At 37.9% G+C, this 20,004-nt stretch overlaps 1 protein-coding gene across 3 annotated transcripts in view; it reads left to right on the top strand.

The window, feature by feature from the left end:
* Nucleotides 1-20,004, top strand: part of Mtus2 (microtubule associated scaffold protein 2) — a 665,483-nt gene that overhangs the window by 480,608 nt on the left and 164,871 nt on the right. For all 3 annotated transcript variants that reach the window (XM_033759933.1, XM_010623851.2, XM_033759934.1), the window contains one exon: nucleotides 10,156-10,254. In XM_033759933.1, the coding sequence (XP_033615824.1) occupies nucleotides 10,156-10,254 (99 nt within the window). The remainder of the gene's footprint in view (nucleotides 1-10,155; nucleotides 10,255-20,004) is intronic.

The following is a 20,004-nucleotide window of genomic DNA, read 5'->3' on the forward strand; positions in this document are numbered from 1 at the left end:
GCAACATTGTTCAGAATTTTAAAAAACAATTAGAAGCAACTCAAACTTTCCACCAATGGTAGCATGAATGAATGAATGAATGAAGGAATATAATGCAATGTATATACATGATGGATCACTGTTTGGCAAAAAGAGTGAACTGGGACTGTAGGCTACAAAATGGACAAAATTATAAGCATGAGGCTGAGTAAACATTGCAAGACTGTAGAATCCATGCAGTAGGGTTTCATTGATGAGACATTTCTAAACTGAAAGACATTGCGTAAGAGGATGGTAAAAACTATAAAGAAAAGCGAGAAATGATGACTAAAAGCATCTTGGCAGCAGTCTCCTTGAATGGGAAGGGGAGGTTGGGCAGTAATGTGCTCCTGGCTGCCAGTGCTTCCCTTTTCTGGGTAGCAGTGTATGGGCATCAGCTTTATAGTTCCTTGCTAAACTTAACAGATAATACAGATAGCACATTTCACAACAAGAAGTACTTAAAACTGTATTATAGTATTTCACTAAGAAAATCTATATAAATACATATAATATAAGCTGATATGCATTCCAACAGGTCCATAGTGATTAGGACAGGGTGAGACCATGATGAAAATGAAGGGAAGTATTTTTTTTTCATTTTTCTATAATGAAAATTTCATTTTAAAAAAGTAGGGGTTTATTTATATGCCTTTAATGGCTGAGTCTATCTGTCATCTTAGCCAGATGACTTCATTTAAACTAAACGCACCAGCACGCAAAACCAATTTAAATTCCTGTTTTTTTTTTCCTTTGGGCATAATTCCCATTCATTGGCATCTTTAATCATAAAGTGCACCATTTTTAAAAAGAAAGGAAAAGCAAAATGATAACACAATAAGTACGTCATCAAATTTAGGATTAAACTAGATTTTCAGAGGAGTTCTGATACATTAGGGAGAAACTGAGGAATAATGAACTGGTGACCTTGAACATTATTGAAGACTGCAGATAGTGTAGGCTGGATTCAAGAAACAAACCCTCCATTGTGTCCTGCACCCTCTCCCTCATTGCTGTCTCTTTACACCCAGGACCTATACACTTGATTCCCTTCCCTGTGAAACCTCATTCTTGGAGAGTCTTCTTCATGCTCCTTGTCTTAGTCCAAACATTACCTTCTCCTGGGAAGTGTTACCTGGCTCCTGCTCTAATCTCCCAGAAAAAAAAATCTTTCCCCACTGCTCTGGGCTGGCACTTGCTACATTATCTTGTTGTCACTTATTTATATGTCCTATAACTGGTGAATTTCTGGAGTTAATGATTTTGTCTCTTCACTTTAATACCAGATAAGTACAGTGAAGCCACCCGATAAATATATGATGAGTGAGTAAAGAAATGAATGCTTAGGCCAGCTCAGGAAAGGTTCGTTCAGAAAACAATAGATGCTGCAGGTTTGGGGGTAAAACTATAGGATAGTAACATTAGGACACTTACTTCCTTCTAAGTAGACCATATTAAAGATTTCTTGTCTATATGGGGAAAACATGAGCTCTGATAAACACCATTTTATTATGCTCTTCAATTATCTTGAAATTTAAATTACTGAGTTGAATGAGACATAACCTAGACAATTTCTTTCTTTCTTTTTTTTTTTGGGGGGGGGTTTTTGAGACAGAGTCTCACTATGTAGTTGAGACTGCCCTGGAACTCACTATGTAGCCCAGGCTGGTCTCGAACTCACAGCGATCCTCCTGCCTCAGCCTCCTGAGTGCTGGGATTACAGGCACGCGCCACCACACCCGGCTAGACCATTTCTTTCATTTTGGCTTACCTAACTGAAACTACCACAATGAATAAGGCTCAACTATCTATTTATGTGGTTTCAAAAATACAAAGTAATTTTTCCACCACTACTTACTTATTCAAGTCTCGAACTCAGCGATCCTCCTGCCTCAGCCTCCTGAGTGCTGGGATTACAGGCACGCGCCACCACACCCGGCTAGACCATTTCTTTCATTTTGGCTTACCTAACTGAAACTACCACAATGAATAAGGCTCAACTATCTATTTATGTGGTTTCAAAAATACAAAGTAATTTTTCCACCACTACTTACTTATTCACATTTTCTCAGTAGCTAATAGATCATACAGTGTCCTGAATCCCCAGGAGAAATGGTTTATTTTCTTCTCACAAATCCATCATATTCAGAGCCTGACTCATTTGGTTTCAAACAGTGTATACAGTGATTTCTCATTACTCACTTAGGACATTCTTATTTATAACAAGAGAGGAGAGAAGCACTAGAGAAGAAATGAGGAGAAAATAAGAATAGGTTTCAATAATGTCAGGAATTTCCTTAATTTTAGAATTGATTTTATTTTCCACAGTGGAAAACACATCGTTAGTTAAAAATAATCAACTCATTTATTTATAATATTTACTGAGTAGGTGATTCTCGTGTAATTCATTGTCTAGTGGTGAGTGTGGACAAGTAAAAATGCATTCAACTCTTAGTGTGGATAATGTTCTAACTCAGAGAATGGCAGCAGAGTCCTGCAGGCTGAGGTTCGAAGGATGAGATTCAACTGGAGACATGAAAAGGTAGGAGGCTGCTTCCAGGAAGGATGAGCCTGCTCTATCAGGAAATTACAGTAACCTGGAAAAAGCAGTGGAGTCCCAGTACGACAGTGCATGCCTGTAATCTCATGTTGCCTAAAGCTGTAGAATCAGAGTTTCCAGATATTTGGGGGGATCAGGCAGGAGGATCCAAAGTTCAAGCCCAGCTTGGGCAATTAGCAAAATCCTGTCTCAAAGAGAAGAGCTGGGGATATAGCTCAGTGTGAAGGCCCTGAGTGCAATCCCAGTAACCCAAAGAAAAAAATGAAGATAAAAGAGTGGACTAAACATGAGAGACACGAGATGTACACTTTGAAAGACCCAGCATTCGAATTCATGTAAATAAAAAAAAAAGGGGAGATGTCAATATTTCTGTCTAAAAACATACATTTGCTGAGTTAGGGAAGATATGATTAAGAAAAAGTTTTGTTAGGTGACAGGGAGTTCAATTTCAGTTATATTTAGTGTTGAGTCCATAGAAGATAGCCAAAGGATATTCACATATAGATTGGAACTTCAATATCATGATTTTCATTAAATAGAACAAAGAAATTATAAAAACAATATTTGAAGATTTCCCAGACCTGTGGAATCAGAGTTGGCAAATGACTAAAATAATGGATAACAAAAGTACCTACACCAAAACACACCACCATGAAATTTCACACTGTGGGAAAGGAGAAGGTACCAAGAGCTTCACAGAAGAGCAGACCGATCACTGATGAAAGGTTGGGACTTAAGCATCATGCTTGTCATAGCAAACCTGGAAGCTAAAAGAGAAACAGTTGCCTTCATATTTCTGTGGAAATAATTGTCACATTAAAATTTTGAATTAAGCTAATCATTCAATTTTATAAAGAAAATTTGAGCCATTGAAGATGTCCTATAATTTATCTGATATGCACCTTTCTCTAGAAATGTACTCTTATACTCGTACAAAGAAATGTACTCTTATCAAAGTAAGGAAGCAGACAAAAACAGAGGAAGACATGAGAGTCTAGAAACAGGAGTTCATGATAGGACAAAGGCAAAGGAAATGAAATAAAGTTGGTGATGATTCCTATATGGCAGCTGTGCTACAGTCCTAGAAATAGCCAGTCTAGAATAAATGAAGAATTGAAGGCTCCAGGAAGAATGACTTTAAGAAACAAATGAAGCTAAGTGTTTCCTTCCATATTATAATCGTGAAAGAAAAGAAGACTTTTACCATCTATGTCTTCCTGCTCTACCCCTTCAAATCCAAATCCCCCTTGTTTTCTGGCCCCTCCCCCATTCTTCCCTTCATGCTGTCATTTGAAGTCAGATTTACCAGGATTCACTGTGATTCTCAGAGCAGGAGGGCAAAGAGTAGTAGAAAATAATATTCACCAAAGCCACAGTGGAGTAGTAAAATATAGGCTAGAATTTGGGCAGAAGCTCTCAGGTTCATATCTTGGTTCAGCCATAGACTGACAAATGCAGATATGTTGCAGCCTCTATATCATCTGTTGCTTCATTTACAAAGCAATAATACAGACTGTTTCTTATCTGAAATACTTGCTATCATAAGTGTGCTATCATTAAGTGTTTGAGATTTCTGATTATTGTATTTTGTAATATATGAATTTGGGCAGAAGCTCTCAGGTTCATATCTTGGTTCAGCCATAGACTGACAAATGCAGATATGTTGCAGCCTCTATATCATCTGTTGCTTCATTTACAAAGCAATAATACAGACTGTTTCTTATCTGAAATACTTGCTATCATAAGTGTGCTATCATTAAGTGTTTGAGATTTCTGATTATTGTATTTTGTAATATATATAATTTCAGTAAAATTGTTAGGGCATTTCTGTTTTGTATAGCCCATCCATGAGGTCAATAGTAGACTTTTCACTGTAGTGTCATGGGTGTTTAAAAAGTTTTGGATTTTGGAGCATTTTATATTTTGGTATTTTGCATTAGGGATGCTCAACCTGCACCAATAATAATACCAACAGTTGGTGGTGCACATCTGTAATCCCAGCACTCGGGAGACTGAGGCAAGAAGATTACTGCAAGTTCAAGGCCAGCCTGGGCTACATGGTGAGTTCAAGCCTGGCCTGAACTACATCGAAGACCCTGTCCTTATACCCCACAAATAATAATAATAATAATAATAATAATACCAACAGAGTCTGGAGAGGGAGTGAAATAAGATACATCAAAACAACTATAACCTGCTACTGGCATTTATAGATAAGGGACTTATGATAAATACACTCTAAAAAAAATGTGACCTCTGTTACAGCTCAGACCTCTGTTTCCACAGGGATGGTGCCAGACATGTCCTTGATTCTTAATAATGAAAAAGTCAGTAAATTTATTGGTGGGGGGATTATAAAGCTTTTGTACACATATGTTTAAAAAAATGAACTTCACTTTTCTACCCTTATATTTTCATAATTAACTCAGAATTACTTTGATCTTATCCCAGGGCATAGTTAGGTCTCTGTTGTAGGTCTAGTTTGTGTAGGCCTCTGTGTGAGAACAAACACCTCCTTTATTCTACTTTATATTCCCAGCTCCAAATCTATCCTTGTATAGGCATAAGTGATTATTGAAATAAACCTTAATTAGTAAAAGTCAAGTATCCTCTCAAATGTACCCCAATATATTTATGTGATTCCCTTTTTAATTCTGTTATCCCAAAAATCAGATGTTCTTTTTGATGGAGTTTTTAAAAAGTTACTACTGGCATCTCAAACTATCTATTCCTCCCCTTATCCTTGCACCTGACAACACTCCTCTCTCTCTCTCTCTCTCTCTCTCTCTCTCTCTCTCTGCCCCTCATAACTCATTCAAGTTTCTCTTTTATTTGATATATGCTTACCTAGGTAATTTCTTTCTGCATTCTACTCAATCCTTAAATATCTTACTATGAAATGTCTTCCCATTCAGTTTGTCTTGTAAGTGGCATCAAAATCTGTGTTTCCTGATTACATCATTCTTTTGTTTCTGTATACCTCCTTCCAGATACACGGCTATGACATGAATCCCCTGCATTGTACTATGTGCACATTTTGTTCTCCTTGCTCTTCTCCCTCAGTTTTCCTGTTGTTTACCTAGGAGCAGATCTTTCAGGCTGGAGGACAGATTCTCCACCTTACCTCTGCTTTTCCTGGTGCATGAAAGGAGAAAGTTAGATGGGTGGATGATAAAGTCCATTGCAGAGTATATTTCTTTATCCTTTTTTGCTTCTGATTTTTTTACTTTATAAGAATATTTACCTACTGGGATTTTCAGCCTATAATATATCAATTTAAGAGCTAATGAAAATTTCTCCTGATTTTTTGATGTGCTTATTTCTTTTCATTAAAAAATACATAGCATAGCATTCTTTTAACCATTATCTTAGGCATTTTTATTTAGATGTGTTCAGTAAGGAATCTACATTAGCTAATATCATTAGCTAATGCCACTTGTCATTTATTTTTTCCTTTTTTGGAGGGCAGCCTCATCCTCAGAAAAAGCCCTTGCTTTTGTGTGGACTCAGGCTTTTGTACCCTGCCACGTTCTTGCAGCTCCCCTGCATTTGATCCTTATTTGAGGCATCACTCAAGAACAGGTTAAGTCACTTTTGCAATGGCCAATTCATTAACAGAATGCAAACGCTGCCTCTGCCCACTGTTGTCAGAGCCACTTGTATCGCTGTGGAAGCCCTGGTGGGGGAGACTGATCTTTGGGCCTGCTTTTCCCTTTTTCTGGGTAGCTATTCATGGGTTACTAGGCAGGTAATATCTTTTGCTGTAGGCCTGTGAGCTGCACACATTTCTTTTTTGCATAAAACATTTTAAGACCATTTTGGTGTGCAGAAATTTGTCTGCATCAGGTGAATAAGTCAATGACAATATTTCAAATAAAACTTTCTGAGACCATCCTGAGGCTGGCATTTCATCCCTTCCCACTGCTGCTTTCTTCCCATGCCAGAAGCCCCAGTGTACTTATTTGGTTCTCCGTCTCAGCCTAGATAAAATACAGGAGTATTTTAAACCAATATATAACCTGTAAGAGTTGGGTTGTATTTATTTAATTGAGTGTATTTATTTAGCAGCTATTTGTTCAGCTGGCATTATATAACTTAGGTCTCCATTAGTTCAGTGTTTCAGAAACCTAATTCAGACTACCATGGGCATAGAGATGTTGGTTCACACAACTGAGACTTTCAGCAGTATGCTAGTGGGGGGTACACTGGGACCCAGGAGCTCAGCAGGGGTATCCTCAGTGCTGTTCCAATTCCTGGGCTCTTCTTTTCCCTCTGTCAGTTTCTTCCTCAGAAAAGCTTTTCCTACCTAGGGATGATTGTGATGGTTAATTTGAGGAGTCGACCTGACTGGACTGAGAGATTCCTGGAGCACTGGTACAGCACATTTCTGGTATACATGCGTGCATGCGCGTGTGTGTGTGTTTCCAGAAAATATTGGCAGGTGGGTCAGCAAACTGGGAGTGAAATTCCCACCCCCATGTGGGTGACACTGTCCAATCAGCTTGAAGCCCCAGTGAAACAAGTGTACTAAAGAAGGAGAAAATCGTTTCTAAGGGAGGCATAATTTTCTTCTGTTGCTGCCTGTGCTTGTCAGACCTCAGGTTCTTCATTGGACTCTGGGATTTGCACCAATGTCCCACCAGAGCACAGGGGCTATACCCTGGCCTCACTGAATCTAGGTTGAAAAAAGCTGCAAGGAGAAGGGAAAGTTCTTGACTAATTGCTCTAATTCTTTGGGCTGTCAAGAATTCCAGAGCCACATGAGTCTCCCAGGCAGCTTTATGTTTTTCAGGGAGGTTTGTTGGCAGAGATACTGTGAAACTTTCAATCCAATTATTCTTCTGGGATTAGACTTGATTGGTGTCTCCTATCTTTTCACGGTCAGACAAATTATTTTCATTTTAGTTTTGGTTTTTCTGCTTTTATTGTTTTTATTTCTTATCATACAAGTAATGAGTAATATCAGAAAAATATAAATAATACAGCAGCACATTAAAACAAATGGTAAAAGCCCTTCAATCCTACTATCAGAAGTAACCATTATTAAAAATTTGATATTTGTCTTTCAGATATTTCATATATTTGTAATCCAATATAGATATTTTGCACTATAAATATGAGATAATATCATACTGTTAAAAAACTAGTTTTTTTCTTCTTATTATATTGCATGCTCATGCGATATAGACCCATCTCGTTCTTTTTAACTGCAAATAATACTTCATGGTTTGATTACAGCATAATATGTTTAACCATTCCCTGATGTGCATTTGGATTATTTACACATCTCTATTGTAATGTGTCTATGAGTTTATGTCTTTGTACCCTTGTGGAAGTGTTCCAAAGAGAGATGTGTACAAATGGGATTGAAAGATCAGAGCTATCAATATTTAAGTTTCTGATTGAGACTGCAAATTGTACTCCATTCAAGCTGTGTAGAAAACTCTGAAAGGCTACATAAATATTCATGTTTAGATTTCCTTTGAAATAGAAAACATGTTTGGTGAATTTTTTTGTCTTTAATGTTTCTTGGAAGCTGGGCATGGTGATTCACGTCTGTAATCCCAGCACTGAGGAGGCTGAGGCAGGAGGATCACTGTGAGTTTGAGACCAGCCTGGGCTACATAGTGAGTTCCAGGTCGGTCTTAACTACATAGTGAGACTCTGTCTCAACCCCGACCCCCCGCAAAAATTTCTCTTCCCAGTTCCCAAGAGTCAGTACCTTTCCACTTTTGTTAAGACCTAAAATCAAAACAGAAGAAATAGAAGGGTGAGATTAGCCATATAATGGGAACCTTGAGAGTACTTGTGACTTTGGTGGACCAGAGAGGTAGCTGGGCTTAGAAGACTGTGAAGTTGCAGCCATCTGTGAGACCTAACTGCCTCAGCTCACCTGCTATGCATATCCTGTTCACATGCATATACATTTGTAACAATGCTTTTAAAGCTGTGAAAGGAAAAATCAACATTTGGGGGCATAAAATTTAAAAATGATAATGAAAGATACTGTAAGTTTTTTAATGGAATACTGGAAAATATAATTTATGACAAAGAAATTATCAAGAAAAGGACCTGATATCCAGAACAAATGAAGAGCTATTACATATCAATAAGAAAAGCTCATGCCCATTTAACTGTTTTTATTTAAGTGGCTTCAAAGAACAAAATGCATTTTTGGTGTCTGGCAAAAAGTATGATTGTGACATCAGAGTCAGTAGAGCATGGGCATGTAAAAAGAAGTGTTTCATACATTGCCAACTGGGAACATGAATCAGTTCTTTTGGGTGGACAATTTGAACTCTGTCTAAGCAACTGAAAAATGAACAAATTCATAACCCATCGGAAATGCAGCTATCCTTTTGTTCTCTAAAGATGCTGGTACATGTGACAGATATAAAAGTAGAAGAATACCTTTTTTAGTATATTTAGCTATTTTAATAGCTAAAACTTGTAAAAAATCTCAACGTTCATCCATCAGAGGATGGTAAAAGGAAATATGGTATATCACTGCCTAGTAATACAATGTGGCAATTTCAAAAGACTGTGAATTAACTGATTAGAAAAGTTATCCCCAAATATGTGCAGGTTGAAAGAAATGACAGTATTTGGTTATTTATTTAACTAATAACTATTTGAATATGTGTATGTACTTATAAATACCTAGAAAAATATTTGGGAGATTAATCATCAAATTATTAAAAGTAGCTACCCTTGGAAAGAAGAGTTTGATCACAGGTTTGGGGAATATCCACATTCTTTTTCTGAGAAACCATCCCAAACTTTGTTTTCGAAGAGACATAACAGCACCTGGTGGCAGAGGCAAGTCTGGGATGTCTTGGTCAGTGTGGTTTCTCTAATCTTCTACCCACTGCTGTTTGACTTTCCAGGGAAAGTGATGAGAAGGTGACTGTTATGCCCAGCACTCAAGGGAGATGCCACACGGTACCCTGTGTGCCACCAGACATCACTAGAGGGGCATCCACATGCTGTTCCTAGATACAGCCCACACTTGGGTTATGCCTTCTGCAGTGCCAGCTCTGGCAGTAGCTTCCACGAAGGCTCAGCTGCAGCTGAGAGGATGAGCAGACTCTCCAGGTCACTCCTGTAACCAGCTGCATGGAAATTAGAGTCAGACCGTATGCCCTGGGGCTCAGCTCAGGATGATGCTAAAGTCATTAGCAGTATATGTTCAGCTGCAGCTTCCTTCCCTGTCTTCTGAAAAATTGTTTTGGAGAGAGAGGCAGCCAGACCCCATTGGTAGCTAAGGGCTATAAAATTTTAATTCCTACATACTTTGTGAGGGTCACTGAGGTGGCAGAGAAGGGAGGGTTTTTCATCAAACCAGAGACAGCCCAGTGCTTATTCCCCTGACCACTTAAAACTAAGTTCCCTTTACTATAAAAAAATAAATGTGTCATTTCTCAGCTGAGGGTGTGATGACCATAACGACAAACCATCCAAATATTTTGTTGTTGTTTTTTGTTTGCCTTTTTTGAAGCTGTCCCTTCCACAGTTTATCTTACCATTTGGATTATAACTAGCTTTTATTTCTTTTTCTCTTTTCAAACTACATATAGGAATAAAGAAAGAAGCACAAAAAGATCAAGATGCTAGTAAACCTGCTGTTTCATCTCCTAAGAGGATAGCAGCTGCCACAACCAAGCTTCATTCACCAGGTATTAAAGAAATATGATGTGTTGTTTGGGGAAAAGACTTGATTTAGAGTTTACTTCACTGAAATGTCATTCATGGAGAAATGCCAGCCCATGTGATATTAGTGTATTAATGATTATTCCAGGAGTTGGTATGTATAGGCTGATGTTTTCTGACTCTAGATGAAATAAATGAACAAGTTGTTGACAAAACAAGATGTTATGCCATACATTTAGGTGGAAAAATTTCTTTGCATAGTAGTATCTGCTATTCCAATAGCATTTAAAAATAATTTACAATTGAAAATGAGGCTTTGAAGATCTAAATTCAAGGAATAGTATTTTCTAAAAAGAAGAAAAATAAACACATTAGACATCAAATGATGGCTAGTTTGTCAATGAAGAAATCATTTATTTACATTGAGATATAAATAAGCTTTGTAAGGTCCCTTGAAAGTTGAAAATTATTATGAATATCAATATTATAAGGCAATGACCCCTTTGTAGAATAGTATACAATATAACCTTAAAACATTTTCTTTAAGCATAAAAATAACGGCTATAATAGCAGCTAATATTTGAGCTCTAATTACATGCCAAGCACTGTCTTAAGCTCTTTAAATATATTAATTAATTTAGTGCTCCTTTAACTCCACAAGGCAGGTACTATAGTCATCCCTCCCTTTACATGTGAGGAAACTGAGGCACAAAGATTTTAATTAAATATTTGCCCAAAGCCACAGTCATAAAGAGTAGTGCCTTGGTTTGACCCTAGGCAATCTAAACCTCAAAGTTGCATCTGCAGTCACCACACTATTAATTGGAAAGCTTGGAGACTATAGGACTTATCAAAAATTCTAGTTAATTAAAAATTTATAAGAAACATACCAAACCCATATATGTGAGAGCTGGGAGGCTCAACCTGGTGCCTTAATACAGTGAGAGATCAGATATAAATACCCAGCCATAAATCTGAGACGTCTGAAGGGGAATACATTTGAGGACTAAACAAGGGAGAAGAACCCCTTCCTCCTGTAGCAAGAGACTTGCCCATTGCTCTGGCTCTGAGGAAGCTGGGTGGGGTATGGAGTGAGCCCTTCCTGGGGAAGCTTTAACCACAAGTCTGCCCTGCTGAAATGTAAAAGCTGGGAGCTATGCTGCCACCGTGTTCTGAAAATTCCATTATGTGTGTCCACATAGCGAAACAAAATGTGAAATTATAACAAGAAAACAAACCATCAGGAGTAGGGTTTTTGTATTAAGGAGAGATAAACATATTGCATCATTTTAGACAAATTAAATTGAAATCTTTGTGTTAAAATTTCCAGGTTAATCAATGAAATGATGTCTCTTTCTGAACTAGAAGAGGAGAAAAAGTTAAAATGAAGAGTTAAAAAAATGCAAATTTGAAAATTAATACAAATGGAGAAACTAAAAAAGTGGGTAAAGGAGGAGTGGAGGAATAAAGATAGGAGAAATTAAAGAATAAAATAATACATTAGAAATGAACTCAATTGTGTTAAATGCACATGAACTGAACTTAGACTATATTAAATATTTAGATTAGCAACTTACATTTATTTCTGTAACAGTTAAAAAGTACTTAAGTCTATTGTATGCTCTAAAATATAGCTTGAGACTATTTCTAATACATGCCTAAATATAGGAATAATAAAAGAGAAATATGGAGATATTTATACTAAGAAAATACTAAACAAAATAAAGCATATGATAATATCATTCTGAAATGTCTTTATTTATTGTAATATAATCAGCAAATACTATGCTTTTCATATGTGAAATGTACAGTGTGACCCAGGAAACCATTACATCAGTTAAGATAACATGCACATCCATCATCTCCCAAAATTTCATGGTGCCTGTTGGATATCCCACCTACCAACCCCTTCTGACTGTCAACCCAAACCTTAAGCAACCATGAATCTATTGGGCCATTGTAGTTTGCATTGTCTAAACTTTTATATAAGTGAAATCATATATCTGCTAGTTTTACTGACTTGTTCTACTCACCATAATTATTTTGAGATCCATCCTTATGGTAATAGTGCTATAGTGGAAATAAATGTAACGCCCAATCCTATTAGATATCATATATGCTGAGTTTGTGTTCCCCAAAATCAAAGAATACATCTAAGAAACAATGGAGATTAAGAGTAGGAAAATTTTATTGAGAGAGAGACTTCCTGAGAGACAGGAGAGAACCCAAAGTGAGGTTGTCATGGACCCCAATTCACAGAGGAAGTTCTATGGAGCTTAATTATGAAATGGGTACAAAAGCATGAGTTTAGGTACAATGTGGGTCAAACCTATGATTAACCAATAAGATCACAAATAAAGCTGCTTAGGTAAGATTGATCCAATGGGGAAGCAGGTCATGTAGCAAGTGTACATGGAAAGAACAAAGACCTGGTTAGGAAGATATGGATCAGGAGGTCTTGGGCACCCACCTGGGTGACTAATGTGTATCTAGCATTTATTGGACCAGATGATACCAGTTATAGTTCATTGCTTATCCCTTGGGGATTGTAGGCCTGGTCATTTCATCTTTATCTTGAGGCCTGCCCTTCAACAGAAGCACCTCCAGCCACTGTTGTAATATATTTTCATCCTCTGTACTGACTTCTTCGAGGACCTACCCCTATCTGACTGCCTAGAATATTTTTACCTAACTTTGATGTCTATAACAATAGTTCACACCTTTTTATTGGTACATAGTATTATGTGTATTATCATACATTATCCATATACAGTACTTGTAGATAGACATTTGAAGATTTTTTCTGTTGCCCATTATAAGTAATATGTTATATTTATACAAGACTTGGTACTGACAACTGCTTTCATTTCCCTTGAGTAAATATATAGAACTGGAATAGTTGAGTCAAGTGGTTACTTTCCTAAATTCAAAATATTTTCAAATTTCCCTTTTATATTCTTGTATGTGATTATTTTGAATTGTGTTTTCTGATCACAAATATTTGTAAACTTTACATAAATTCTTCTGTCATTGATTTCTAATATATAATTCCATCATGGCTGGAAAATATACTTTAGAAGATAAAAGAAAATCCTATTCGTCTGCTCACACTTCTGACACCAAGCATGTAGGTTTTCCACACCAGAAATTCTCCACTTCTCTCTGAATACCACTGAGTGTATTCTCATGTTTTAATTCAATTCTGACACTAACTACCCAGAGTCATCATAGAACTGATAAATTAAAGGCTCAGTGCCATGGGACCGCCCAATTCAATTGTCAATTGGTCCCCAATATGGCTATAAACTGGAGACACCCACAACTCCCTCTTTAGGTTAGTCTGATAATTTGCTATGACAGCTTATGGAAATCAAAGGTACATTTTACTTATGTTTGTCAGTGTATTATAAAGGATATAAATGAACAAGTACGTAAGTTGAGATTCAGAAAGGCCCCAAACATAGAAGTCTCTGTCCTCTTGGAGTTGGGGTGTGCCACATGGATATGTTTAACCAACCCAGAAGCTCCCCAAACCACATAGTTTAGAGGTGTTTATGGAAGCTTCATGCATAAGAATAAGTGGTTATTAACAGTCTCTAGCCCCTCTTACCTCTGCAGGGGTGTTCAAAACTGCTAAACATGGCTTGGTCTCTCTGGTGACCAGCCACATTCTGAAGCTCTTTTGTTCTCTGTTTTATAAATGTGCCTATCCTGGACATTTCATTCAAATGGAATCATTTAATATGTAGCCTGTTATGTTTGTTCATTTTACTTAACATAGTGTTTTCAAAGATTAACTGTCATAGTATGAAACAGTATTCCTTTCCTTTTGTGGCTGAATAATATTCCACTGTATGGATACACCATATTTTGTTTTTCCATGAATCAAATGAATCAAAATAAGTGTTTGGCTACCATAATGCTGTCATGAACTTTTGTGTCACTAATCTTTTCTGAAGGGTAGTATTTATTTTACTCTTAATTGTAACAAAGTATTTTTCATTTCAGACATTGAGATTTTAATCTCTAGAATGTTTATTTAGGTCATTTTTATCTTCATTATATCTTGTTGGTATGTTTAGTTATTCTTCTACTTTTTAAGCATATTAATAAAGCAGTTCTAAGTATTTTAATACCCTTGTTAATCAATTCTCCATCATCTGCCATATCTTGGTTGGTATTAATGGATCAGAACCTTCTCTTCATTATAGTTTGTGTGCTCCTGCTTCTTTACATGCCTGAGAAATATTTCAGTTGTCATACATTATGAATTTTTCTTTTGTGGGTCCTAAATACTAGATTTGATCTTAGCCAAAAGGCCAAGAAGTGATGTGGGTCCCAGATCTACAGTATTTTGTTTCTATAACATTTTGGAGCTTTATTCCTGGATAAAGTTGTGTTGCTTAGGAAAAGTTTGATCACTTTGGGTCTTGTGCTTTATTGTGAAGGCACTGACCAGCAATTAGTTTCAGAATAATTATACTATCCTACCAAGGAAAATCCCTCCTGATCACTCTCCTTGATCCTGATGAATTATGAGGTATTTCTCCTCTAGCTGCTGGGAACAGGATCTATTTCTGGGCTTCTGCGAGCTCTAAGAATTTTCTCTCTAACCTTTCACAGGACTCTTTCCTCAGCCTTGGGTGCTTTCTTCACTAGTATGCACAGATCAGAACTGGCTGAGTTCTGAGGAATCGTCTTCAGCTCTCCAGAGTGCTCTCACCCCGCCTCTTCCCCCCCCCTCAGTGGAGCCCCACCATCTTGGTACCCTGTCTCATAAATTCTGACCTCTTGACCTCCCTGAGTCCTTACCCTCACAACACCTGCTCTTTGCCTCTCCACATCACCAGCCAACCCCGGACAAACAGCTGCCAATACTTAGAAAGTGTGCCGCCAGGCAGAATTTCCTGATATAAGTTCAGATTGGTTCAACAAAAATCAAGCTCTGTCCAGGTCTACAAAGAATTAAACTCATGTGCCCCCTGGGATAGCTTGCTGTCTGTTAGGATGTTGACCAAACAAACGAAGTGCTGTCTCTTAAATGGAGAAGCTATCAAAGCTGTGTCCTATAATTACTTCCCTTGTTTGCAAGTGTGAAGGTCATGGGCCTTCACTGATATAAATGTGCAGTCTCTGATGCAGCACTGTTTGTTACTATGTCTCTTAAGCTTCCCAACTTTAAAATTAAGCCAAACTTTTCTGTGCATTCCAATCCTCAAGTCAGTGTCTGGATGGCTGCAGATGAATTTTTAATATTCTGTTTCCATTTTCAAACACCGTGTCCTCCCCAGTGTTCAAGCTTTGCACGCCCACTGTCTGTGTTCACTTTTTTGATAATGACACCTTACTGGCTTTTTCCCAGGGTCCTCTGAGTTGCCAGTTGTCATTGGGATCAGCGTAGATTTGTTCTGCTCTAACCAGACTTAAGCAGCTAGATGGATGACTAGAAAGAAATTATGATCAGATCAAGATTTGGACAGTAGGAAGGTGGTCTGAATTTAGAGCATACCCTCCAAACCTGTGATGTGTTAGAGATGTAGGCTGGTCCAGCAGTATGTTGAAGTGTGAAGAATCCTGGGGAGAAAAGGGGTCTGAAGATCTGAGATGCTGACCTAGCTTGGCCCCTTCCGGAAAATGGATGGCCATGGTCAAAGATGGAACTTATTCTTCAGAACACTGCACTGTGACTTGCCTGCCATCAGTCAGACAGCATGTATTCAGTAGAAATAACCAAATATTTTTGTTCCCTTCATAGAGTATGACATGAAGCAAACATGAAATCAGCTGCATGTAGACTATAGCAAGACACTGCTCATATAGTTCACCCAAAAGAGGTAAACTAGGATAAGACCAGTTAACGATTTGGAAAAGGGAACACTTGCATACGGTTGGTGGAAATGTCAATTAGTCTAGTCATTATGGAAACCAGTATGGAGGTCCCTAGTAAATTAAAAATAAAATTGTCCAGCAATTCCAACACTGGGTAAATATCCAAAGGATATCAAATTATTATCCTGAAGCAATATCTGCACTCCCATGTCCATTTCAGCACTTTTTATAATAGCCAAGAAATGGAATCAACCTGTTTATCTGCTGATGAATGGATGAAGAAAATTTGATACATATGTGCAATGGAATAGTGTCCAGCCATGAAAATAATAAAATCCTATCATTTGCAACACATGGATGGAACTGCATATCATTGTGTTAAGAGAAATAAGCCAATCACAAAAAATAAGTACTGCATGATCTCACTCATATATGGAATTAACTATCAAAATAGTCAATCTCATAGAAGTTGAAAGTACAGTGGTGGTTGCCAGAGACTGAAGAGAGGAAGGGAGTGATAGCAATGGGGAGAATTTGATCAATGGGTACAAAGTTTAGTTAGGAGTAAGAATTTCCAATGTGCTGTCACACAAAAGGAAAACTATAGATAACAACAATGTATTATTCATTTCAAAACACTAGAAGAAAAAAATTTGACTCTTTTCACCAGAAATAAAAGCTAAATATTTGGCATAATGTTTATTTTGATTTAAACATTAAGCCTGTATACATGCATCACAATATCATGTGGAGACCAGGGTTGTAGCTCCTTGTAGAACTCTTACCTGCCATAAAGAAGGCCCTGGGTTCTACCCCTAACACTGCAAAAACAAAGAAAACTACATTGTACCTTTGCTACCTAAGTATGTACAGTTTCATGTTTTTATATCTCAGTTAAAATAAATTAAAATTTTAAAATAACAAATGTTGGCAGGGTTGTGGGGAGAAAGGAACCCTTCTCCATTGTTGGTGGGAGTGCAGACTGGTGCAACCACTATGGAAATCAATATGGAGACACCTCAAAGAACTAGGAGTAGAGGTTCCATTTGATCCAGCCATCCCTCTGCTGGGTATCTGTCCAAAAGCATTAAAAGAATCATAGCACAGTGATATATGCACACCTATGTTTATAGCAGCACAGTTTGTAATAGCTAAAACTTGGAAACAGCCCATTTGCCCATCAGTTGGAGACTAGATAAAGAAGATGTGGTTTTTCTATAAAATGTAATACTATGCAGCCATAAAGAATGAGAAATTAGAGTCATTCATAGGAAAATGGATGCATATTGAGGATATAATCCTAAGTGAAATAAATAAGTCATACATGTATAAATACCAAACATTTTCTCTGGTGTGAAAACCTATAATGGTACATAAGAGCCTAATGATATAATTGACAATGTGAAATGGGAAGAAAAGGGATAAAGGTGTAGGGGAAATGGGAAGGGTAGGGGAAAGGAAAAAAGTGAAAAGAAAAAAATATGAGAAAATGAAAAAATGGAAATAAGGTATTTGTAAATAGGGAAGGGAGGAGAGGGTGAAGGGAGGGCAGGGGTATGGGGGAAAAATGAGAACTAAGATCTGTCATGTAAAGGTACCAGATCCCAATAATGAATGTAACTGTACTATATACCTAAAATGTACCAATAGACTCAATGAGAAAAAAAAAATGCTTGGGTAGTACAACAGTCAGTCAGTTTTTCCACTCCATTTTTTTCTCTATTTGAAGGCTCCAAAACCATTGACAATCTTCTGTTGAAGGTCTTTACTCACTGATCTGTTTCTTAGTCCCACTGACTGGAAACCAGAAAGATGTCACAGGAGCCCAGAGCTTTGGTTTCTTGGCAAGGGTAAACACAAATGAGTAGACTATGCCTGCCCACGTGGCTGCTTTCACCTTATCAGAAGCAATTTGGCAGAAGTACTGCAAATAGCAGTGAGGAGGTGATACCAAGTACAGTATGCCGGCATCTGCAGGTGTCTCAGGGGGTGAAGCATCATGGCTTTTCCCAAGAACTGCAAGTGTCAGTGGTCAGGAGTGAGCCACTCTCATCACTTCTTAGCCTAGTATCCCTGTGAGCTCCATGCAGCCACCACTCTCCAGAAGCTTTTCCATACTCATCCCCTAAACCTCTTACTCCCTGTGGTGGTAGCTGACTTTCAAGAGAAGACATCAAAACAAACACTACTGTGCCAAAGATGAGGCTGCCTGCCTCTGTTATCCACTTTCAAAGCAAGTTCATTGTCCCCAAGGTGGCATCGGAGCCTGTGCCACTGGCTTTAAGGGCCACCCTGGGACAGTCTGATACATGGGCAAACCATTAAGTTGATCACCAAACAGCACTTTAGGGAGTTAACTGTAGGAATAGTTAACACACTTGAAAACACAAGAAAAACTGCTGCTTTTAGTGAAGATTGAAAATATGTCACCAACAGCAAAGTGATTATTATTTCTAGGCAGAGGTCAATTTGATATGCAGTCATCCCTTGGTGTCCATGGGAGATTAGTCCCAGGACTCCCCCCAGATACCAGTCTGTGGATGCTCCTGTGCCTTATATAATAAGGACAGTGTCTAAGAAGCAATAATTTCACACTCTTCTATTCTAGTAAATCACAGTTACTTAAGATAGGTCCCAATGTGAGGTCACATTAAAACCTTTAATGACTTGTTAAGAGAGGGAGATTTAATTAAAATTAACAGGCATTGCTAGGATAGAATGCCCAACGCCCACAACCTAAAGGAGGAGAAGTTTAATTTAGTTCACAATTTCATTATCAGGAGATCCAGTACATGGTCAGCCAGCTCCAACGCAGGAACATCATGATGAAAGGGCATGGTGGAGCTTAAGAACTTGGTTTGTTGTGGTAGAGAAACAGAGCAGAGGAGCAGCGCTGGAGAGGAAGGGTTGAAGGAACAGGCAGGTCATGCCTCCGTGACACACCCAGATACACTATCAAGATTAACCATTAAATTAAGTCAAGATCACCATTAATTAATAATCAGACATATTTAGATCCATAAATAACTATTTTCCTTAAAAGATGTGGCCACTTGTATATTCAAAAGCCCATTACTATTATGTCTCTGTATATCGGATACTGAAGAGGCTAACATTTTCTGATATTTTGGAGAGGGAGAAAAAATGACAAGAGAAAAAAAAACATTTGAAATATTAAATATGATTCCTGATCACGATGGTCAGTCTTCATGTTATGTCCTCTAGGGCAACCTGCTTAAGGAAAGAAAGAATATGCCTTTAGGATGTAAGTCCATGGCCAATCACAGAGATTCTCTTACTACCTGTTGGGAACTCTCTCTCTGAGCCTTACTAGACTGACAGTGGTCCTGAGAAAACACCTGTGCATCTGTGGGTCTTTGACCATGTTGGACTTGTTACCTCTGTGCTTTTTCCTCGGGTCTTACCATTCTTTCAAACATCACCTTCAAAGTTATCTTCCTTAACCACCACCTCCCAAATGAAAACGTCTTAGTCCCAGGCAGAGCTTCTGATTTCTGCAGCCTCTCAGTTTTGCCTGGTGAGAGCTTTGTGAGACAGGGTAAGGAATGTGGGCCTTTTTCTTACTGCAGCGGAGAGTAGTAAGAAGGATCACACCCGTGGTGAACCACCTTACTTCTATGATGGACATTCTCGATACAAATAGGGAAGGATGTGAAGAAGCAGGGTGAGAGTAGAAGATGAGTTGAACTTGACCCTTGGCCACTAAGGTGGTGTCAAGCCACATGGAATATGTCAAAGGGACCTGCCAGGTCATTGGAATTTCTCTTTTCCATTAAATTTATTAATACATTTTAGGCATACAATACAATTACATTCATCAATGGGAACTTGTACCTTTACATGATATATCTTGGTTCTTATTTTTTCCCTGTTCTCCTGCCCCCCTTTCAAACCTTTCTCCCTTCCCTATTTATAGAGACTTTGTT

This window comes from Fukomys damarensis, unplaced genomic scaffold, assembly GCF_012274545.1.
Source record: "Fukomys damarensis isolate Sample0158 unplaced genomic scaffold, DMR_v1.0_HiC HiC_scaffold_38, whole genome shotgun sequence".
Lineage (NCBI taxonomy): Eukaryota > Metazoa > Chordata > Mammalia > Rodentia > Bathyergidae > Fukomys > Fukomys damarensis.